At 42.1% G+C, this 24530-nt stretch overlaps 1 gene segment (V, D, J or C); it reads right to left on the bottom strand.

The window, feature by feature from the left end:
* Positions 1 to 23621, bottom strand: part of LOC144249801 (Ig kappa chain C region, A allele-like) — a 56985-nt gene extending 33364 nt beyond the window's left edge. Inside the window, 1 exon segment of the C gene segment in view lies at positions 23560 to 23621. Coding sequence covers positions 23560 to 23608 — 49 coding nt within the window.
* Positions 23622 to 24530: the final 909 nt, after the last annotated feature.

The following is a 24530-nucleotide window of genomic DNA, read 5'->3' as shown; positions in this document are numbered from 1 at the left end:
CCAAAGGAATGAGCAATTTATTGAATGAAATAATTTTAGAAAACTTTCCAGATATGAAAAATGGAACAGATTGCCAAATCATGGAAGCCCACAGGACCCCAAACATACAAAACTGTAAGAGACCAACTCCAAGACACATTATTATGAAGTTATCCAACATACAAAAGAGGAGAGAATATTAAAAGCTACAAGAGAAAGGAGGCACATTACATTCAGGGGTAAACCAATTAGGTTAACGGCTGATTTTTCATCACAAATGCTGAAAGCGAGAAGATCCTGGAACAAGGTATTTCTTTTTTTTTAAATTAATACATTTTTATTGGTTATTCAAAACATTACATAGATTGCAGAATCACATCGGTTACACATCCACATTTTTACATAATGCCATAATAGTAACTATTGTATTCTGCTACCTTTCCTATCCTCTACTATCCCCCCTCCCCTCCCCTCCCATTTTCTCTCTCTACCCCATCTACTGTAATTCATTTCTCTCCTTATTTTTTTCCCATTCCCCTCACAACCTCTTATATGTAATTTTGTATAACAATGAGGGTCTCCTTCCATTTCCATGAAATTTCCCTTTTCTCTCCCTTTCCCTCCCACCTCATGACTCTATTTAATGTTAATCTTTCCTCCTGCTCTTCCTCCCTGCTCTGTTCTTGGTTGGTCTCATTATATCAAAGAAGACATTTGGCATTTGTTTTTTAGGGATTGGCTAGCTTCACTTAGCATAATCTGCTCTAATGCCATCCATTTCCCTGCAAATTCCATGATTTTGTCATTTTTTAGTGCTGCGTAGTACTCCATTGTATATAATAAATGCCACATTTTTTAATCCATTCATCTATTGAGGGGCATCGGGGTTGGTTCCACAGTCTAGCTATTGTGAATTGTGCTGCTATGAACATCAATGTGGCAGTATCCCTGTAGTACGTTCTTTTAAGGTCTTCAGGGGATAGTCCTAGAAGGGCAATAGCTGGGTCAAATGGTGGTTCCATTCCCAGCTTTCCCAGGAATCTCCATACTGCTTTCCATATTGGCCGCACCAATTGTCAGTCCCACCAGCAATCCTGGCCAGCACTTGTTGTTGTTTGACTTCATAATGGCTGCCAATCTTACTGGAGTGAGATGGTATCTTAGGGTGGTTTTGATTTGCATTTCTCTGACTGCTAGAGATGGTGAGCATTTTTTCATGTACTTGTTGATTGATTGTATGTCCTCCTCTGAGAAGTGTCTGTTCAGGTCTTTGGCCCATTTGTTGATTGGGTTATTTGTTTACTTATTGTTTAATTTTTTGAGTTCTTTGTATACTCTGGATATTAGGGCTCTATCTGAAGTGTGAGGAGTAAACATTTGTTCCCAGGATGTAGGCTCTCTATTTACCTCTCTTATTGTTTCTCTTGCTGAGAAAAAACTTTTTAGTTTAAGTAAGTTCCATTTGTTGATTCTAGTTATTAACTCTTATGCTTTGGGTGTCCTACTAAGGAATTTGGAGCCCGACCCCACAATATGTAGATCGGAGTCAACCTTTTCTTCTATCAGACCCATAGTCTCTGATTTGATATCAAGGTCCTTGATCCATTTTGAGTTAACTTTTGTGCATGGCAAGAGAAGGGGATTCAGTTTCATTTTGTTGCATATGGATTTCCAGTTTTCCTAGCACCATTTGTTGAAGATGCTATCCTTCCTCCATTGCATGCTTTTAGCCCCTTTATCGAATATAAGATAGTTGTAACTTTGTGGATTAGTCTCTGTGTCCTCTATTTTGTTACATTGGTCCACCTGCCTGTTTTGGTACCAGTACCATGCTGTTTTTTGTTACTATTGCTCTGTAGTACAGTTTGAAATCTGGTATCGCTACACCTCCTGATTCACGCTTCCTGCTTAGAATTGCTTTTGCTATTCTGTGTCTTTTTTTTTTCCATATGAATTTCATGATTGCTTTATCTATTTCTACAAGAAATGCCATTGGGATTTTGATTGGCATTGCATTGAACCTATAGAGAACTTTGGGAAATATCGCCATTTTGATGATGTTAGTTCTGCCTATCCATGAACAAGGTATATTTTTCCATCTTCTAAGGTCTTCTTCTATTTCTCTCTTTAGGGTTCTGTAGTTTTCATTATATAAATCTTTCACCTCTTTTGTTAGGTTGATTCCCAAGTATTTTATTTTATTTTTTTGAGGATATTGTGAATGGGGTTGTTTTCCTCATTTCCATTTCAGAAGATTTGTCGCTGATATACAGGAATGCCTTTGATTTATGCGTGTTGATTTTATATCCTGCCACTTTGCTGAATTCATTTATTAGCTCTAGTAGTTTCTTTGTAGACCCTTTTGGGTCTTCTAGGTATAAAATCATATCATCCGCAAATAGTAATAATTTAAGTTCTTCTTTTCCTATCTTAATGCCTTTAATTTGTTTTGTCTGTCTAATTGCTCTGGCAAGTATTTTGAGAACTATATTGAATAGAAGTGGTGAGAGAGGGCATCCCTGTCTTGTTCCAGATTTTAGAGGGAATGCCTTTAGTTTTTTTCCATTTAGAATGATGCTAGCCTGAGGCTTAGCATATATAGCTTTTACAATGTTGAGGTAAGTTCCTGTTATCCCTAGTTTTTCTAATGTTTTGAACATAAAGGGATGCTGTACTTTGTCGAATGCTTTTTCTGCGTCTATCGAGATGATCATATGGTTTTTATCTTTAAGTCTATTGATGTGGTGAATAACATTTATTGACTTCCGTATATTGAACCAGCCTTGCATCCCAGGGATGAATCCTACTTGATCATGGTGCACTATCTTTTTGATATGTTTTTGTATACGATTTGCCAGAATTTTATTGAGGATTTTTGCATCTAAATTCATTAGGGATATTGGTCTGTAGTTTTCTTTCTTTGAGGTGTCTTTATCTGGTTTGGGAATCAGGGTGATATTGGCCTCATAGAATGAATTTGGAAGTTCTCCCTCTTTTTCTATCTCCTGAAATAGATTGTGGAGTATTGGTATTAGTTCTTCTTTAAAGGTCTTGTAAAACTCTGCTGTATATCCTTCTGGTCCTGGGCTTTTCTTGGTTGGTAGTCTTTTGATGGCTTCTTCTATTTCCTCACTTGATATTGGTCTGTTTAGGTTGTTTATATCTTCCTGACTTAATCTGGGTAGTTCATATGTCTTAAGGAATTTATCGATGCCTTCACTATCTTCTATTTTATTAGAGTATAGGGTTTCAAAATAATTTCTAATTATCTTCTGTATTTCTGAATTGTCTGTTGTGATGTTGCCTTTTTCATCCCGTAAGCTAGTAATTTGGGTTCTCTCTCTTCTTCTCTTTGTTAGCGTGGCTAGTGGTCTATCAATCTTATTTATTTTTTCAAAGAACCAACTTTTAGTTTTGTCAATTTTTTCGATTGCTTCTTTTGTTTCTATTTCATTGATTTCAGCTCTAATTTTAATTATTTCTTGCCTTCTACTATATTTGCTGCTGATTTGTTCTTTTTCTAAGGCTTCGAGGTTTAGTGTGAGGTCATTTATTTGTTGGCTTTTCTTTCTTTTAAGGAATGAACTCCATGAAATGAATTTTCCTCTTAGTACTGCTTTCATAGTGTCCCAGAGATTTCGATATGTTGTGTCTGAGTTTTCGTTTTCCTCTAAGAAATTTTTAATTTCCCCTTTGATGTCTTCTGTAACCCTTTGTTCATTCAGTAGCATATTGTTTAATCTCCATGTGATGTAGGATTTTTCCTTTCTCATTTTATTATTGATTTCCAATTTCATTCCATTATGATCAGATAAAATGCATGGTACTATCTCAACTCCTTTGTAATTGCTAAGATTTGCCCTGTGACATAATATATGGTCTATTTTTGAGAAGGATCCATGTGCTGCTGAGAAGAAAGTGTTGATGTTGGGTGGTATATTCTGTATATATCAATTAAGTCTAAATTATTAATTGTATTATTGTGCTCTATGGTTTCTTTATTCAACTTTTGTTAGGAAGATTTGTCCATTGGTGAGAGAGGTGTGTTAAAATCTCCCATGATTATTGTGTTGTGGTTTATTAGACTCTTGAACTTGAGAAGAGTTTGTTTGATGAACGTAGCTGCACCACTGTTTGGGGCATATATATTAATGATCGTCAAGTCTTGTTGGTGTATGGTTCCCTTGAGCAGTATGTAGTGTCCTTGTTTATCCCTTTTGATTAACTTTGGCTTGAAGTCTATTTTATTTGATACAAGTATGGACACCCTTGCTTGCTTCCGGGGTCTGTATGAGTGATATGATTTTTCCCAACCTTTCACCTTCAATCTGTGTATGTCTTTTCCTATCAGATGAGTCTCCTGTAGGCAGCATATTGTTGGATCTTTTTTAATCCATTCTACTAGCCTATGTCTTTTGATTGGTGCATTTAAGCCATTAACATTTAGGGTTACTATTGAGATATGGTTTGTATTTCCATCCTTATTTGTTTATGTATGATACTTAACATGATTTGTTTTTCCTCTATGCTTAGTTTTTCCTTTACTGTACAACCTCCCGCTGTTGGTTTTCATTGTTATTTTTCATTTCCTCTTCCTGTAATGTTTTGCCAAGGATGTTTTGAAGAGCTGGTTTTCTAGCTGCAAATTCTTTTAACTTTTGTTTATTGTGGAAGATTTTTATTTCATCTTCAATCCTGAAGCTTAATTTCACTGGATACATGATTCTTGGTTGGAACCCTTTTTCTTTCAGCATTTGAAATATGTTGTTCCAGGATCCTCTAGCTTTCAGAGTCTTTGTTGAAAGATCAGCAGATATCCTGATTGGTTTACCCCTAAATGTAATCTGCTTCCTCTCTCTTGTGGCTTTTAAGATTCTCTCCTTATTCTGTATGTTGGGCATCTTCATTATTATGTGTCTTGGTGTGGATCTCTTATGATTTTGTACATTCGGTGTCCTGTAGGCTTCTAGTATTTGGATTTCTTTTTCATTATTTAAGTCTGGGAAGTTTTCTAGTATTATTTCATTGAATAGATTGCTCATTCCCTTGGTTTGGACCTCTGTACCCTCTTGTATCCCAATAACTCTTAGGTTTGGTTTCTTGATGTTATCCCATAATTCTTGTATGTTCTGCTCATGATTTCTTAACATTCTCACTGAGCTGTGTATGTTCTTTTCAAGTTGAAAAACTTTGTCTTCGTTGTCTGAAGTTCTATCTTCTAAGTGTTTACTCTGCTGGTAATACTTTCATTTGAGTTTTTAATTTGGTTTATTGTTTCCTGCATTTCCAGGATTTCTTTTTTTTTATTGGTTATTCAAAACATTACAAAGATTGCAGAATCACATCGGTTACACATCCACATTTTTACATAATGGCATATTAGTGACTGTTGTATTCTGCTACCTTTCCTATCCTGTACTATTCTCCCTCCCCTCCCCTCCCCTCCCATCTTCTCTCTCTATCCCATCTACTGTAATTTAATTCTCTCCCTTTTTTTCCCTTTCCCCTCACATCCTCTTATATGTAATTTTGTATAACATTGAGTGTCTCCTTCCATTTCCATGCAATTTCCCTTTTCTCTTCCTTTCCCTCCGACCTCATGTCTCTGTTTAATGTTAATCTTTTCCTCTTGCTCTTCCTACCTGCTCTGTTCTTAGTTGCTCTCATTATATCAAAGAAGATATTTGGCATTTGTTTTTTAGGGATTGGCTAGCTTCACTTAGCATAATCTGCTCTATGGCATCCATTTCCCTGCAAATTCCATGATTTTGTCATTTTTAGTGCTGTGTAATACTCCATTGTGTATAAATGCCACATTTTTTTATCCATTCATCTGTTGAAGGGCATCTGGGTTGGTTCCACAGTCTAGCTATTATGAATTGTGCTGCTATGAACATCGATGTGGCAGTATCCCTGTAGTACGCTCTTTTAAGGTCTTCAGGGAATAGTTTGAGAAGGGCGCTAGCTGGGTCAAATGGTGGTTCCATTCCCAGCTTTCCCAGGAATCTCCATACTGCTTTCCATATTGGCCGTACCAATTGGCAGTCCCACCAGCAATGTACAAGAGTACCCCTTTCCCCACATTCTGGCCAGCACTCCTTGTTGTTTGACTTCCTAATGGCTGCTAATCTTACTGGAGTGAGATGGTATTTTAGGGTGGTTTTGATTTGCATTTCTCTGACTGCTAGAGATGGTGAGCATTTTTTCATGTACTTGTTGATTGATTGTATGTCCTCCTCTGAGAAGTGTCTGTTCAGGTCTTTGGCCCATTTGTTGATTGGGTTATTTGTTATCTTATTGTTTAAATTTTTGAGTTCTTTGTATACTCTGGATATTAGGGCTCTATCTGAAGTGTGAGGAGTAAAAATTTTTTCCCAGGATGTAGGCTCCCTATTTACCTCTCTTATTGTTTCTCTTGCTGAGAAAAAAAAAAAAAACTCTTTAGTTTGAGTAAGTCCCATTTGTTGATTCTAGTTATTAACTCTTGTGCTATGAGTGTCCTATTAAGGAATCTGGAGCTTGACCCCACAATATGTAGATCGGAGCCAACTTTTTCTTTTATTAGGCACAGAGTCTCTGATTTGATATTAAGCTCTTTGACCCATTTTGAGTTAACTTTTGTGCATGGTGAGAGAAAGGGATTCAGTTTCATTTTGTTGCATATGGATTTCCAGTTTTCCTAGCACCATTTGTTGAAGATGCTATCCTTCCTCCATTGCATGCTTTTAGCCCCTTTATCAAATATAAGAAAGTTGTAATTTTGTGGATTGGTCTCTGTGTCCTCTATTCTGTACCCTTGGTCCACCCACCTGTTTTGGTACCAGTACCACGCTGTTTTTGTTACTATTGCTCTGTAATGTAGTTTGAAATCTGGTATACCGCCTGATTCACACTTCCTGCTTAGAATTTCTTTTGCTATTCTGGGTCTTTTGTTTTTCCATATGAATTTCATGATTGCTTTATCTATTTCTACAAGAAATGCCATTGGGATTTTGATTGGCATTGGATTAAACCTATAGAGAACTTTGGGTAATTTCGCCATTTTGATGTTGTTAGTTCTTCCTATCCATGAACAGGGTATATTTTTCCATCTTCTAGGGTCTTCTTCTATTTCTCTCTTTAGGGTTCTGTAGTTTTCATTATATAAATCTTTCACCTCTTTTGTTAGGTTGATTCCCAAGTATTTTATGTTTTTTGAGGATATTGTGAATGGGGTGGTTGTCCTCATTTCCATTTCAGAAGATTTGTCACTGATATACAGGAATGCCTTTGATTTATGCATGTTGATTTTATATCCTGCCACTTTGCTGAATTCATTTATTAGCTCTAGTAGTTTCTTTGTAGACCCTTTTGGGTCTGTTAGATATAGTATCATATCATACACAAATAGTGATAATTTAAGTTCTTCTTTTCCTATTTTTATTCCTTTAATTTGTTTTGTCTGTCTAATTGCTCTGGCTAGTATTTCGAGAACTAAATTGAATAGAAGTGGTGAGAGAGGGCATCCCTGTCTTGTTCCAGATTTTAGAGGGAATTCCTTCAATTTTTCTCCATTCAGAATGATGTTAGCATGACATGTATGTCATGCCCCTGGAAAGATTCCCGAGGTTTCCTGGCTGCTTGTATCTGGTGGGGGTGGGAGTCATACACCTGCTAAAGTGAATTCCGCTAGGAAGGAATTCCGTCTGCCGAACTCCAGTGATGTCACCTGTCTGCTATGGGGGGCCCCAGGCTCCTTGCTGGAGTGTCTGAAAGGAGGGGTGGGACTGGTCTGTCTCTGGTCTGACCCAATCTCGGTTGGTTTTAGTTCCCGGTTTGCTATTTCATGAAGGCTTGGCTAGAGACCTCTTCCTAGAGTCCTTGCGCCGCTTCTGCTGAGCTGCTCCTTGGAGGCTGGTTGCTGAGTCGCGCGAGTGGCGGCTGACGGGTCTGGATCTCCGCGCAGCGTGGCAGAGATTCACTCGTCTGGGGCAAACTGTCACCTCCAAAAATCCTACCAATTCCCGGCTGGTCTCTCTTCAGTGGAATTTTGCTGGACGTTTCTCAGCAGGTAGAATCTAAGAGTATCAATGCATCTCTCTGACCCCATTATTGAGGAGGTACTGAAAGTGCTGCCTCCCTGCCCGCTGCCATGTTGGATCCAAACATCATTCTAAATGGATAAAAATTGAAGGCATTTCTTCTAAAATCTGGAACAAGACAGGGATGCCCTCTCTCACCACTTCTATTCAACATAGTTCTTGAAACACTGGCTGGAGCAATTAGACAGATGAAAGAAATTAAAGGCATAAAGATAGGAAAAGAGGAACTTAAATTAGCACTGTTTGCAGATGACATGATCCTATACCTAGCAGACCCAAAAAGTTCTACCCAGAAACTTCTAGAGCTAGTAAATTAATTCAGCAAAGTGGCAGGATATAAAATCAACATGCATAAATCAAAGGCATTCCTGTATATGAGTGACATATCCACTGAAATGGAAATGAGGACAACCACCCCATTCACAATATCCTCAAAAAAAAAATGAAATACTTGGGAATCAACCTAACAAAAGAGGTGAAGGACCTATACAATGAAAACAACAGAACCCTAAAGAGAGAAATAGAAGAAGACCTTAGAAGATGGAAAAATATACCCTGGATAGGCAGAACTAACAACATCAAAATGGCGATATTACCCAAAGTTCTCTAGAGGTTTAATGCAATGCCAATCAAAATCCCAACAGTATTTCTCGCAGAAATAGATAAAGCAATCATGAAATTCATCTGCAAAAATAGGAGACCCAGAACAGCAAAAGCAATCCTAAGCAGGAAGAGTGAATCAGGCGGTATAGCGATACCAGATTTTAAACTATACTACAGAGCAATAGTAACAAAAACAGGGTGGTACTGGTACCAAAATAGGCGGGTAGACCAATGGTACAGAATAGAGGACACAGAAACCAATCCACAAAATTACAACTATCTTATATTAGACAAAGGTGATAAAAGCATGCAATGGAGAAAGGATAGCATCTTCAACAAATGGTTCTGGGAGAACTGGAAAGCCATATGCAACTAAATGAAATTGAATCCCTGTCTCTCACCATGCACAAAACTTAAATCAAAATGGATCAAGGAGCTAGATATCAAATCAGAGACATTGCGTCTGATAGAAGAAAAAGTTGTCTCTGATCTACATACTGTGGGGTCGGGCTCCAAATTCCTTAATAGGACACCTGTAGCTCAAGAATTAAAATCAAGAATCAACAAATGGGACTTACTCAAACTAAAGAGTTTTTTCTCAGCAAGAGAAACAATAAGAGAGGTAAATAGGGAGCCTATATCCTGGGAAAAAATTTTTACCCCTCACACCTCAGATAGAGCCCTAATCTCCAGAGTATACAAAGAATTCAAAAAATTGAACAATAAGAAAATAAGCAACCCAATCAACCCATTTGGGCCAAAGATTTGAACAGACACTTCTCAGAGGAGGATATACAATCAATCAACAAATACATGAAAAGATGCTCACCATCTCTAGCAATCAGAGAAATGCAAATTAAAACCACCCTAAGGTACCATCTCACCCCAGTAAGAAAGGCAGCAATTATGAAGTCAAACAACATCAAGTTCTGGCGAGGATGTGGGGAAAAGGTACACTGGTGCATATCTGGTGGGACTGCAAACTGGTGAGACCAATTTGGAAAGCAGTATGGAGATTCCTCAGAAAGTTGGGAATGGAACCACCATTTGACCCAGCTATTCCCCTTCTCGGACTATTCCCAAAAGACCTAAAAAGAGTATACTACAGGGACACAGCATCATCAATGTTCATAGCAGCACAATTCACAATAGCTAGACTATGGAACCAACCTATATGCCCTTCAACAGATGAATGGATTAAAAAAATGTGGCATATATACACAATGGAATATTACTCAGCAATAAAAACAACAAAATCATGACATTTGCAGGCAAATGGATGGCATTAGAGCAGATTATGCTAAGTGAAGTCAGACAATCCCTTAAAAACAAATGCTGAATGTCTACTTTGATATAAGGGAGGCAACTCAAAACAGAGCAGGGAGGAAGAGCATGAGAAGAAGATTACCATCAATAGGGACGAGAGGTGGGAGGGAATGGGAGAGAGGGTGAATTGCATGGAAGAGGGAAGGAGACCCGCAATTATAAAAAAAAATACATATAAGAGGATGTGAGGCGAAGGGGAGGAAAAAAATAAATAAAAAAATAAGAGAGAGTGAGAGAATTGAGTTGTGGTAGTTGGGGTAGAAGGAGGGGAGGGGAGGGGAGGGTAGATAGGAAGGGGATAGGAAGGGCAGCAGAATACAATAGACACTTGTTTGGCAGTATGTATAAATGTGGCTGTATAATCAACATGATTCTGCAATCTGTACACGGGGGAATAATAAGAATTCATACCCTCTGGAGGTATAGCAATACCAGAGTTCAAACTATACTACAAAGCAATAGTAACAAAAACAGGGTGGTACTGGTACCAAACAGGCAGGTGGACCAATGGTACAGAATAGAGGACACAGTAACCAATCCACAAAATTACAACTTTCTTATATTTGATAAAGGGGCTAAAAGCATGCAATGGAGGAAGGATAGCATCTTTAACAAATGGTGCTGGGAAAACTGGAAATCCATATGCAACAAAATGAAACTGAATCCCTTTCTCTCGCCATGCACAAAAGTTAACTCAAAATGGATCAAGGAGCTAGATATCAAATCAGAGACACTGCGTCTGATAGAAGAAAAAGTTGTCTCTTATCTACATACTGTGGGGTTGGGCTCCAAATTCCTTAATAGGACACCCATAGCCCAAGAGTTAATAACAAGAATAAACAAATGGGACTTACTTAAACTAAAAAGTTTTTTCTCAGCAAGAGAAACAATAAGAGAGGTAAATAGGGAGCCGACATCCTGGGAACAAATTTTTACCCCTCACACTTCAGATAGAGCCCTAATATCCAGAATATACAAAGAACTCAAAAAATTAAATAATAAGATAACAAAATAACCCAGTCAACAAAGGGGCCAAAGACTTGAACAGACACTTCTCAGAGGAGGACATACAATCAATCAACAAGTACATGAAAAAATGCTCACCATCTCTAGCAGTCAGAGAAATGCAAATCAAAACCACCCTAAGATACCATCTCACTCCAGTAAGATTGGCAGCCATTATGAAGTCAAACAACAATAAGTGTTGGCGAGGATGTGGGGAAAAGGGTACACTTGTACACTGCTGGTGGGACTGCAAATTGATGAGGCCAATTTGGAAAGCAGTATGGAGATTCCTGGGAAATCTGGGAATGGAGCCACCATTTGACCCAGCTATCGCTCTTTTCGGACTAATCCCTGAGGATCTTAAAAGAGCATACTATAGGGATACTGACACATCAATGATCATAGCGGCACAATTCACAATAGCTAGACTGTGGAACCAACCTAGATGCCCTTCAATAGATGAATGGATTAAAAAATATGGCATCTATACACAATGGAGTATTATGCAGCACTAAAAATGACAAAATCATAGAATTTGCAGGGAAATGGATGGCATTAGAGCAGATTATACTAAGTGAAGCTAGCCAATCCTTAAAAAACAAATGCCAAATGTCTTCTTTGATATAAAGAGAGCAACTAAGAACAGAACAGGGAGGAAGAGCATGAGGAAAAGATTAACATTAAACAGAGATGAGTAGGGGGAGAGAAAGGGAGAGAGAAGGGAAAGCATATGGAAATGGTAGGAGACCCTCAATGTTACACAAAATTACATATAAGAAGTTGTGAGGGGAAAGGGGCGGGAAAACAAGGGAGAGAATTGAACAACAGCAGATGAGGTAGAGAGGGAAGATGGGAAGGGAGGGGAGGGGGGATAGTAGGGGATAGGAAAGGTAGCAGAATACAACAGTCACTAATATGCCATTATGTAAAAATGTGAGTGTGTAACCGATGTGATTCTGCAATTTGTATTTCGGGTAAAAATGGGAGTACATAACCCAATTGAGTCAAATGTATGAAAGATGATATATCATGAGCTTTTTAATGTTTTGAACAACCAATTTAAAAAAAGAGAAAAAAAGAATTCATACCCCATAAAAAAGAAAATAAAACACTTATTATCATGTTCTCTAATTTCATCCATTTACTAGCAAATGCCATAATTTCATTCTTATTTATGGCTAGGTAAAATTCTGTTGTGTATATATACATTTTCTTGATCCATTTATGTATTGACAGATACCAGGGCTCGTTTCATAACTTGGCTATTGTGAATTGTGCTGCTATGAACATTGATGTGGTACATTACAATCGTATGCTGATGTTAGTTCTTTTGGATCAATACCAGCATGTGGGACAGCTGGGTCATATGGTGGTTCCATTCCTAGTTTCTTGAGGAATCTATCCTGCTTTCTAGAGTAGTTACACCAATTTGCAGTCCCACCAACAATGTGTGAGCGTATCTTTCCCCCCACATCTCACCAGCATTTATTATTATTTATATTCTTGATAATTCCATCCTCTGAAGTGAGATGAAATCTTAGTGTACTTTTGGTTTGCATTTCCCTTATTGTTAGGAATGTTGAACATTATTTCATGTGTTCTTTGGTTGTTGCATCTTTTGAGAAATGTCTGTTTAGTTCTTTTGCCCATTTATTGATTTTTTTTCTGATGTCAAAGTTTTTTGAGTTCTTAATATGTTCTGGAAGTTGATCCCCTGTCAGAGGAGCAGCTGGCAAAGATCTCCTGCCATTTTGTAGGCTCTTTCTTCACACTTGTTTCCTTTGCTGTGCTGAAGCTTTTTAATTTGAGGGCATCCCACTTATTGATTCTTGGTTTTATTGCTGGAGCATCAGGGTTTTATATAAAAAGTTGGAGCCAGCACCTACTTGATGAAATGCAAGGATTCTATGTTTTCTCTCACATGTGGAAGCTAGAGAGAGAAAAGGAAAAGAAAGGTGGAGGGGGGGTCTCATGAAAATTGAGAGAGATCAGTAGAATAGAGGAAAGATACCGGGGGAAGGAGGAGGAAAGAGAAAGGGGAAATACTGAGGAGGAATAATGTTGGCTAAATTAAATTGTCATACTGTGTGCATGGACAAATATTTAACAACATATTCCAGCATTGTGTGCAAATATAATGCACCATGAAAGATATATGGAAAAAATGGGGAAAAAAAGAAATATAAAATCCTAATTGGAGACAGTGAAAGACTAGGCACTGGTAACCCACAGGAGTCCGCTTTATGCTTTGAACATGGCACTTGCTGCTCTGCTACTGAGGTTTATTTTGAAGTTGTCATGGTCTATTTTTCCCTCTCCTCCTCACTAATCCTAGGGTAGCAGGATGGCCTCCTTCCCATTCCAGGCTGGGTTATCTGACCTTGAGCACACACACCTGAGCCATGAAGTAACTTAGACTTTGGCATGTGCCGGAGACCTAACATATGGGTATTATCAAGGCTACAAGTGAATTTTAATCTCTGACAGGTCACAGCTGGAGTGTGGCCTTTGAAGGCCCTCTTTAAAAGCTCTCTGTTCCCCTGAGGATGAGAATCCAGCCTCTGGGACAGGAGTCCCTGTGTTTCTCTTTTGCTAGCAAAGCAATAAAACTTCTCTTTTCTTTCTCTTAAAACTTTGTCCTCATTATTGGACTTCAGGAACAAGGATGAAAATTTTGGTGCCAGTAACTAGCAAAGAAAACTGATGTAAGCATGGAGCCTAATCAGCAATAGAAAGTGAACTCCTGATACAACAACACAGAGGGCTCTCAGTGCATCCAGCTAAGGGAACAGAGGTTCTCAAAGCCACACGCAGATGCCCTCCATTGTAGGGCATCCTGGAGGGGGCAAGCTACAGGGTCAGGAAACAAAGGAGTGGTTGCTAGGGGGTGGGGTGAGGCACTGTTGACTTCAAAGGGCCCCAAGAAGCTTCCTAGGGAGCTGGCTCTCTCCTGTATCTGGACTCTGGCTGTGGATACTTGGCTGTGCATTTGGCAAAACTCATAGAAATATTTACTAAAAATCATGATCCTTTCAGAATATAACTTGTACTTCAGTAAACCTTATTTAAATTTTTAAAAAGCTTTGGAATGCAATATAGAATGTTCATCTGAGCTTCTCAGAAGAAAAACAACAACAACAACAAGAACAACAACAACAAAATATTGTGTTACTTATATACCTATCCCTAGGGGGAAAATTCCAGTTCCCCAGTGAAGGTTTTTCAGGGTACAAAAGTTGAATAACCTCTCTCCTGGGCATTGTAGAGCAGCTGGTAGGTGTGAGTTGGGTAACATTATAAATGGCAACTTCAGAGCAGATATAAGAACACAGTTTATGTGACCCTTCCGGGATAAATGCAGAGTGTGCCCATAGAGCATCAGGTAGAGAGGTGGGTGTGCAGCCTGGGAATGTGATGGACAAGCTGTACCATGGCCTCTCAGGCTGGGCTCCCAGGCATCAGCCTTGGAAAATCACCTATGGATTCCCACCTGAGACCTGCAGGCTCATAGCTCCTTGGTGCTATTTCAGATCCCAGTGGTTTCATTCTGATGCCACATGCTGATGTCTTCATGGACACTGTCACCTAGTCTTCCTGGAGGCAGGCTGGTGACCTCCTCTAGCCCCCAGGTTTCTTCCCAGCTTGAGGAGGTATCCCGTGGTCGATGGTATAATCCTCCCAGAGAGAATTAGAATCTTGACTCTGCATCTTAAGAACTGTGTGTGACCGCCACCCCCCCCAAATTAATTTTTTTTAAAAAAACAAAACAAAAAAATAATTGTTTGTGACATTAGGTAACTTTCCCCATGCCTCAGTTTCTCATCTGAATTATGGGATGCCTGAGGAATAACTAAAGTGGCATATGTGAATTATGTAGCTGGGCATGTAACACGTTCTTAGGAGGCACTAATTTTTGTTGGTTATATCCAGTTTCATGGGAAACAAACTGACAGTGGTTGATGAGCAATGGATTTTCCATGTTAGTCTTCACAAAGTAACCTGAGTCACTTTAAAAACACAGAAACAACAACAACAACCACAAAATTAGCCAGGGTCTGTTGTGCATGCCTATAATCCCAGCTGCTCAGGAGGCTGAGATGGAAGGATCACAGGTTCAAGACCAGCCAGGTAACCAAGTGAGATCCTGTCTCAAAATATCAATCAATCAATAAGTTAGTAAGAAAGGGCTGGGAATGTAGCTCAGTGGTAGAGTGCCCCAGGATTCAATCCCCAGTACTACAAACAACCAACCAACCATACAGCAAAACCCCCAAAGCAAATTTTATCATTCCCCTGTGTAAACTCTTTGACGGTTTCCGTTGTCCTGTTCCTAGGTTCACAACTGGGGTTCCTGCCCTTGGCCTCTGGGTTCAGAATCTGGTGGAGAGTTCTGAAAACTCCTGCTGCCTGGATCTGTGCCAGCAGGTGAGACAAGACTGCTGGGCGAAGATGGCCGGAGGATTTTTTTCTTTTCCTTTTTTTTGCAGATCTGGGAATAAAACTCAGAGTCTCCCACATGCTAAGCAGGTCTCACCATAACCTCAGCCTGAGAATTGGGATGTTGGTGAGCTCTGCAGGTGGCTGCAGTGATCAGCCCTGACCCCTGCTGCTGCCTGATGGTGTTCCTTAGCAGGCTCCCTGTCTCAAGAGCCTCTTCCTGCTCCTCCCCTCTTACCTTCTAGTGTGCTGAGTCCTTTCCCCTCTCAAGACCTCAGCCTCATCCTGCAGAGCCAGGTGCTACTTCTCCTTCATTCTGTATTCCCTGTGGTCTGTCCCAGCTCAGAGCCCTGGAGCTCTTTCCTGAGGAGTCTAGGTTGTGGGGCTTCAACCACTAGAGTCTCTCCCCTGGGGGAGCCCGAAGCCCTGGCCCTTCCATGTGGAGGGTGCTGTTCCCAGGCCAGTCTCCTCCTCAGTGGAGACCTATGCACCTGGCATCCTGATACATGCCACAGATAAGGCAGAGACAGGGAGGCATTTGCCTTGAGGGCCATGCTTAAGGAGGTCCTTGATGTGGGTATTTCCATGAAATATATATTAACACAATATTTAAAAAATTAAAATTTATGCAAAGGCATTGCAATGTGAAAAAATTCAAAATTAGAAAAATACAGGATCTAGCTTGTGAATAAAGATATGTCAATAGGGATTAGTTTGTGGTATGCAATCCTGTATTTGAAAGTTCCTTTGGTCTGGGAATTTTCCCCATTTCTGTCACCAAGCAAAGTGCAGGGTCATAGGAAGTCCTCAAAAAGAAGACAGTCTCTCAGGGACTTCCTGGGCGTGTGCAGTGTGCGAGCCTGACAGGAAGAGGGCAGCATTGAGCGCCTCTGTTTCAACAGCTGTTTCAGCAGCACCTTCAGATCCAACAGCTGCACAGGAGGCTCTATGACCCCTGTGAAAAGGTGTCTGCCCCATGCCTGAACCATGCTGGTGAGCTGGAGCGTGCAGAGGACACTGGGAATAGGTGGACTCGGGTGCTACTGTAGATTCTGGTCTTGGTGATGATGCTGCCATTAGGGTGAGGTTTCATTATGTCTCTTCTCATGTAAGGGTGGGCAAAGCTGTAGCTCACTAGGTTGTGTGAGCTGGGCACCGTGAAGCCACCCGACCTCAGGGAGCGTCTCTCTGGAGTGACCTCGTACTTGGAAGTCTCATGGAAGAAGTGTTGTGTTTAAGTTCACACACACACACACACACACACACACACCCACACACACACACACACCCACACACAGGGTAACAGGCAGAATGTGTTATTTGCTAAGCTTCAGTCTGCACCAATAGCAGTGGGAAGAGGAAAGTATTTATTTATTCACTTCCCAGGGAGTGCAGATGAGGAAGAAGAAGCCCCAAGTTAAAACATCTAGTGAAATAAATTGAGTATTTGTAATAGTTCATTCATGTTGGAACTCCTTTATCCAGCTGTTTGCTGGACTCTGGACTAGAGCAGGAGGATGGACCCAAGATTAGCCCTTGACTCCTGGTTTTGGTTTCAGCTCTGCCTGAACTCAGTGAGTGGCCTGGGCACACATTTCTGTTCTGGAGTCTTCCTTTCTTCCCAGGAGTGGCAGCTGGTTTCTGGGCTTCTCTCTGGGTGTGAGTGTCTGTGTCATGAGGTGGACAGGTGGCTGAGCTGTCTTCTTGAAGCTTTAGATCATCAGTGTGGAGAGCAGAGGGCACAGGACCCTATGGACACAGAGGTGGCTCATCCCCAGGTTCCTCCCGCTTAATTCCGTGCTAGGATGTTCCACTGCTTGCCCACAAGAGGGCAACAGGAACCTGCAAATAAACTCATTATAGTCTCATCCCAGGAAAGGCTGATCTATTTGATAAGCACAAATTTAATTTTATGTTAAATTTTATGGTGAGACAGCAGCATTACAGGAAATGTACAAGGCACACATGTCTTTCACTATCACTCAGGCCTTCTTAGTTTTAAAGGCAATGTTCAGAACCCAGTCCAGGTGATTTCTTCACTATTTGCTAATGGCTTTGCCTTTGTGTGTATACATCTGTGTGTGTGTGGAGTGGGGGGTGGGGTCATGGTCCATTCCTGATTGTCGCCTGTGGGGACAAGGTAATGACCCATTCACCAGGCTCCCTGGCTCAGTCTGCAGGAGACATGGTCACCATCACTGCAAGTCCAGCCAGAGTCTCTTATCCAACCAGAGGAGGACTGGGCCTGGCCCCAGCAGAAGCCAGGACAGGCTTCCATTCTGCTCCCCTCCTGAGCTTCCACGTGGGCAGCCGGGTCCCATGGAGGTTCAGAAGCAGTGGGTCAGGGACAGATTTCACTGTCATCATGAGCTGGATCCAGACTGAGGATACAGCCAGCTCTTACTGTGAGCAGCACTATAGCTTCAGGCTTGAGCACAAACCCCCTGCCCTGGCCAGGGGTCAGGGAGTCTTTGCTGCCCCAGCTGCTTTGTCCTCGAGGAGCCCTGAACTTCCCTGCCTCCTTCTGCCTGAGAGGTCACATTTTTTGAAAAGTCTGGATTTAAATGATATTACCTACAAAACCACACACAAAAACTAGTTGTATTTTTTTTTGAGACAGAGAGAGAGAGAGAGAGAGAGAGAGAGAGAGAGAGAGAGAGAATATTTTAATATTTCTTTTTTAGTTTTTGGTGGACACAACATCTTTGTTTGTATGTGGTGCTGAGGATCGAACCCGGGCCGTATGCATGCCAGGCGAGCGCACTACCGCTTGAGCCACATCCCCAGCCCAAATAGTTGTATTTTTGTACAAGAATAATACCTATCCAAAATATAAGAAATATTTATACTTACAATAGCATTAGAAGGAATGAAATGTTAGGATTCAATTTAAAGAATTAGGTGGAAGTCCTGTACAATGGAAACTATAAAACTCTAATGAAAGAAATCGAAGAAGTCAGAAATAAATAGAAAAACAATGCTTGATCAGAGATCAGAAGACTTAACACTGCTAAATTTCTATGCTTCCGATCAGAATATACATATTCAATGTAGTGCAAATCAAAGCACCAGTGGTATTCTTCACCGAAATAGAAAAATACTTCTAGAATACATATGGAACTACAAATGGCTTTCAGAAGTCCAACAAATAGTGATAAAGAGATAGTTGGATACATCACGTTTCTTAGTTTTAACTAAATTTGCAAATATTTAGTAATCTAAGAGGATTGGTACTGTCATACAAACAGACACATAGACCAATGGATCAGAGAAGAGTCCAGAAGAAAACACTCACATTTATGGTCAACTAATTTTTGATGAGGGCATGAAGAAGACATATTGGGGAAAGGTTAGTCTTTTCAATAAATGGGAAAAGTTGGGAAAAGTCAATATTCAGATGTAAAAGAGTGAAATTGAATCCTTATCATGCACAAAACAGAAAAAAGACTTAAATGTGAGACCCCCAAATCATAAAAGTTCTAGAATAAAACACTGGAAAAAATCTTCTTGACATTGGTCTTTGCAATGGTGTTTTAGATATTACAGTAAAATCTCAGACTGTAAAATCAAATATAAATAAATGCGATTACACCAAACTAAAATACTTTCTACATAGCAAAGGAAACAAGATTGAAAGGTGGCCTACAGATTAGGAGAAGGTATTTGAAAAGCATATATCTGATAAGTGGTTACTGTTCAAAATAAGTAAAAAACTCATATAATTCAACAGCACAAAGACAAATATCTGATTAAAAATGCAGAAAGAACCTGGATATTCAATTCTCCAAAGAAAGTTTACGAGTGGCCAATGGGTATGTGAAAATGTCTACAATAATTCTAATCATCAGAGAATGTACGTTAAACACACGGTGAAATCCCAGCTTCCATCTGTTAGGAAGGTGACATGAGAAAGACATATGATGACACATGCTGGCAGGGCCGTGGGGGAAGGAGTGTGTGTAGACTTTTGTGGGAATGGAATTGGTGCAGCCACCTTGGAAACCAATGTGGAGAACCTCAAGGCAACTAAAAATAGAACTACTGTATGACCCAGCAGGCCCTCTGCTGGATCTATGCTCAAAGGTAATGGTGTCACCAACTGAAAAGATGGTGCACTCCCATGATTCCTGTAAAAGCGTTCACAGTGCCTATGGGGAAACAGCCAAGTCTCCATTAATGGTAATTGGAAAAAGGAATAGGCCATTTCTGCAGGTCAAAGACAGGAGAGGGCACAGTTAGGAGGCCATTGCCAGCACCCAGGTGGGCCTGGAGGGTTCCTTGGTGCAGGGTGATTAAAGTGGAGGGAGTAGTGAGGGGTGCATTTTGGAGATGGAGGTGAACAACCTGCTGTGGTTAGGTCAAGGGATGTGAGAGAAGGAGTCTCAAGATGATCCTGAGATCTTGCTTTGAGAAGCCTGAAGGGTGGAGATGCCATTTGTCTGGAGAGAGAGGACTGTGGGGAGAGTGACCTTGGGGATGAGATGTGGCATGTGGCTCTGGATGTTGGGGCTGGCCATGTGCATTAGACTGGCAGTGTGTTGCCAAGTAGCCCACAGAGTGATTGAGGCTGGGGTTCAGGGGTGAGGTCTGCCCTGGGGACCGAGCTCTGATGACCACTGCAGTGAGGGCTGCACAGAGCAGAGGCCCAGGATCTGAGTTCTGGGACAGGTGAAGAGGGAGGACCAGGAAGGTGATTGAGAAGGGGCAGAGAGAGGGGGAGCAGCAGGAGAGAGTGATGTCCTGAGGCTCAGGAAGAAAGTGCCTGGAGGAGGAGGGTGTTGTTAGGTGCTAAGTGACATTGGTGGGTCTACTAGGATGAGGATTGGTGTGGACACTGGACTGGGCAGTGTGGATGTCTCAGGTGATAATGAGCAGGAGTTTCAGTGGCACCATGGAGTAGCACCTTGAATGGGGAAGCCTGAAACAACTGAGTAGAAGTTTTGAGCATGGTGACCAAGGACAGCTTTATGGTGAAGCTCAGAATTAGGCATGCTGAGGACGATGTCGGGTGAAGAGTTTTTCTCACTCATAGCGGCTCTTAGCAAAGAGTCTTGACTCCTCTGTGTGAGGGTCCATCATTCCTGCTGGGTCTGGTTGTGGTTCTGATGCTGCTCAGTCTCTTTACAGGGCTCCTTGGACTTTCAGGACCTCACACTGTTTTCCTGACAGCAGAACATGACCCACTGGGTCAGAGGGGCTCCTGGGAACAGGCCTCTGATCCTGTGGTCTTAAAGAGAGGAAATGCTCCCTGGTCCTGTGACTTGGTCTCTGTCCTTTTCTGTGGTTCTTGGATTGAGCTCAGGTCTCCCACATACTGGGCAGTGCTGCTCCTCTGAGCTCCATCCCTGGGCTAGTCTTTTCCTGATCCTTTTGAAGAAGAGCAACATGCTCTGGCACATTTCAGAATTGGCGCTTTCCCTCTCCCCTGGTGAATCATGGAACTGTTTCTGTGATTTGCTTCTGGGCTCTTTGAGTTATAGCGTACGGGAGTTTGGGGCTGTCCCCTGATGGGGTGACCTGGGGTTTGTAACTCTCCCAGTGTCCAGGTTGAGCCTCCAGCCACTTGTCAATTACAGTTCAGGTTTCCTGCCTCTGTCCCTGTTTCTTAGAGGCTCCTGTCCTATTGAGTGTGATTCTCTGCATCTGTCTTCTTTCTCCCCAGTCTTGGGCAGTTGCTGGCCTTGGGACCTCGCTTCCCTGGTGGGCTCCAGAGGAGGTGTTGAGTTTTCATTGGCTCAGGCTTTGCTGGAGGTGGCTCCTACCTGCTGGCTGGAATGCTCTGCTCTATCTGGCCAGCATAGGGGTCCATCTGGGTCCATCTAGGCTCAGCACTGGAAGAGATTCCTTTTGCCCTGACCTTCTGCTGTCATGAGGTGTTCCTGTTGCATCCTGCTTGAGGTCCAAGCCCATGTCCTTAGCGGGTCTAAGTATGGTGTGAGCTTTGGTCTTTATTGACAGTCACCTCGCACTCTTACCTGAAGTGCATATTGTATATCTACCATGCAGCTCTGATTCCAGTGATGTTCATATTTCTAAAATTATACTTAAAATGTGAGGAAATTATGGGAAATGCTGGGTCTAAATGTGCCATCTTTTCATTTATTGATTCTATTTGCCCATCTGTCTTATGGTCCATTTCCCTACCTTCTTGATTTTGTTGACTTAATCAGTTTCCTAATTATTGTTTTTCCTCATGATACCTTGTTATTTATACAGGCATTTGAACTCTTGCAGGGACTGTTACCTCACATTTCTTTAAAAAATATGGCAAGTGTGTGTTGCAGGAGTAGACTAATGGTGAAGCATATGGAAAAGTGTGACCTGGGTAGTAGTGTGGAGCCTGCTTAACAAATGGAACAGGAGCTGTGCCCTCAAACCAGCCTGGGATTTTCCCTGGACATGTGCTGTGGTCAGGGAGGAGAAAGACGGTAGGTCACAAAGCAGAGGGGACCTCCACCATTCCCCTGGGACTCTGCCCAAGATGCTATCTGCTTGTGGTTTCTGTGCCCAGTGGTTTGCAAATGGGCTCCCACTGCATCTCCTGCTGACCTTCCCCCCAGCTCTGCTTTTAGGTCAATATCATTTTTTCCATTGACCAAAAGGCCCTTCTGAGTGACCATCTTTGTTACTTCATCCACAGGCATCTGAGGAGAGCAGGACCTGCTTTTGAAGGTCATCTCTGTCCTGCTGCTCTGACTGTGATCATGTGAGATGACCTGAGGGGCATCTAGCCAGGACCTTTAGGAGTCATGGAGGCAGTAGAGACCCAGAGTCTGCAGGGCCTCAGGGACAACCTTCCACCCTCTGGGAGACTAATGAGTGACTTTTCCAATTCTGATCCTTCCCAAGATGGACAAAGTCAATCTAGAGGGGACAGGCAGAGTGACTGAGTCTGTATCATCCCTGTGTCTCTGCTGGATTCTGGAATAACAAGGGAAAGGCAAGATGGAGTGTCAATTTAATAAGCCATATCTGTGGTTTTCCTTTTATTAATTATTGTAGGCTAAGTCATTTATGGGTTATGTGATTAGGATTGAATCCCAATTTCATAAGGAACAGCTTTTGGAAACACAAAGGACTTCTATCATTTTTCTACATGTTCCCACTACCTGTGGTCTTGCCCAGGGCCCAGGTCCTCCTCCTCCTGCAGGGTCCACTCTCATCCTGTCTGCTCATTCAGAAGGTCCCTGGACACCTCTGTGCTTGTCCTCTACATGCCAGGCCAGGCTGCTGCAGCTGACAGGGCCACTCATGGGTGTGGTGAGCTGTGGCCCAGGCAGTCATGGTCCACAGCCCTCAGCTGCACCTGTTCCCTGAGTTCCCAGCACCTTCCTCTCACAGGCAGAGAATCTGCTGAGCTGCTGCCCAGACCAGCAGCTCATGTGGCAGCTTTGCCACCCAGGCAGGGAGGTTTTTGTTCAGGGCTGCACCACTGTGGGAGGAGCTTGTGTACCTTGCCAGCAGTAATACACCCCAACATCCTCAGGCTCCACCCTGCTGATTGTCAGTGTGAAATCTGTCGCTGACCCACTGCCACTGAACCTGTCTGGGACTCCAGTGAACCGGTTGGAAACCCGATATATTAGGCCCTGTGGAGCCTGGCCTGGCTTGTGCACAACCCAGTGCAAATATGTCTTTCCATCACTGTGTAGGAGGCTCTGACTGGACCTGCAGGAGATGGAGGCTGACTGTCCAGGGGTGATGGACTCGGAGAGAGGAGTCTGAGTCAGCACAATATCCCCAGTTGATCCTGAAATAATGACAAAAATGCAGGGTTAAGTCGAAGTAATAAGAGATATATGTATATTTTTCTTTCTTTATTTCAAATAAATTATTTTTTAATTTATTCAACAAAAGTATTCAATTTTTAAAAAGGACACAAACTTTCTAAGCTACAGCAGCCTCTCTGGAATTCACCTACATCCTCCTCCTGTTTCTTTATGGCAATATAACAGGGCCCAATCCTTGCCTCTTTTGGGTCTTCTGTGTCCCATTGATCAACCTCACATGTGTCATCCAGGAGGACAGACCTACACATCTTTCATGTGGATGTATCATAGGTGGGCAGAATGGGGGCCCAGGGATCACCTCCCTCCCCCTTCTCCCTCCTCATCCCCTCTGTCCTCACCAGGGATCCAGAGCAGCAGCAGCCCCAGGAGCTGAGCAGGGAGCCTCATTTTGAGAAGCTGAGCTGAGGAGTCCTGGTGAGTCAAGGGCAGGTTAGAGCTGAGTTTTTATGTCAGCCTTGCAGGAAGGTCCTCCCCAGGGATCAGCATGCAAATGCCCTGGTGGGTGTTGGGTGGGGAGAGTGAGGGTGGGAGGGGCCTCCTTGGAGCCCAGTGACATTAGATGCTTCTGTAGTTGGTGGAAATACAGTAGAGAAATAGCCCTGGGTGCCTGTGGCCTGGGCAGAAGGCCTCATCATGGAACCCTGGCTCTGTGAGGGGTCATGGTGCCCAGGGCCTGCCCTCCTAAGACAGCACAGACCCAAGGACATGGAGGTGACCTTCACCTCAGACTCTGAGTGGGTATGGCTACCCTGCTGCCTCCCTCCCAGCTTAGGAGAAATATTAGAATTCCCATCTCACAGGTATTGATCTTTGAATTTTTTTTCAGTGACAGCATGCAGTGGAGATAGTTCAGGATTTTCTAGTGTCTTCTGTTACCTAGAGAATTACAAAAGTGTCAGGGACAGTGTTAGATGTCATGTTTTCCTGGCCTAGTGCATAAGAACACAGCAGTGAAGAGAAGTTGGTGAGAAAGGAAAATCCTTTTGCAGTTGCAGAGCCAATAGCCCTGCACAAAGCAAGAGGAGAAGGGACATGTCCACCTGAGGCAGTGGGTGTGAAATTCCTCAGAGCTAGGTCTGGAAACTGGTGGACATCCTGTCCTAATGATCTCTATGTGGGGGACCCTCAGGAACATTGCACTCCCAATGAGAAGAACCCCTTGAGGCCACTGGACAGAGTGGACAAGGAAGGATTCCATGTTTGTTCTTTTTGAATGATAAAGAAATCCTTCTCCATCTGCTCCTCCTTTTCAGGGACCCTGAGAAGCAGCACCCCAGCCTAAACTTCTAAAGGAGATTTTCTGTGTTAG

The sequence above is a fragment of the Urocitellus parryii genome, chromosome 12 (genome assembly GCF_045843805.1).
Source record: "Urocitellus parryii isolate mUroPar1 chromosome 12, mUroPar1.hap1, whole genome shotgun sequence".
Classification (NCBI taxonomy): domain Eukaryota; kingdom Metazoa; phylum Chordata; class Mammalia; order Rodentia; family Sciuridae; genus Urocitellus; species Urocitellus parryii.
This window is presented reverse-complemented; position numbering and strand designations above follow the sequence as displayed.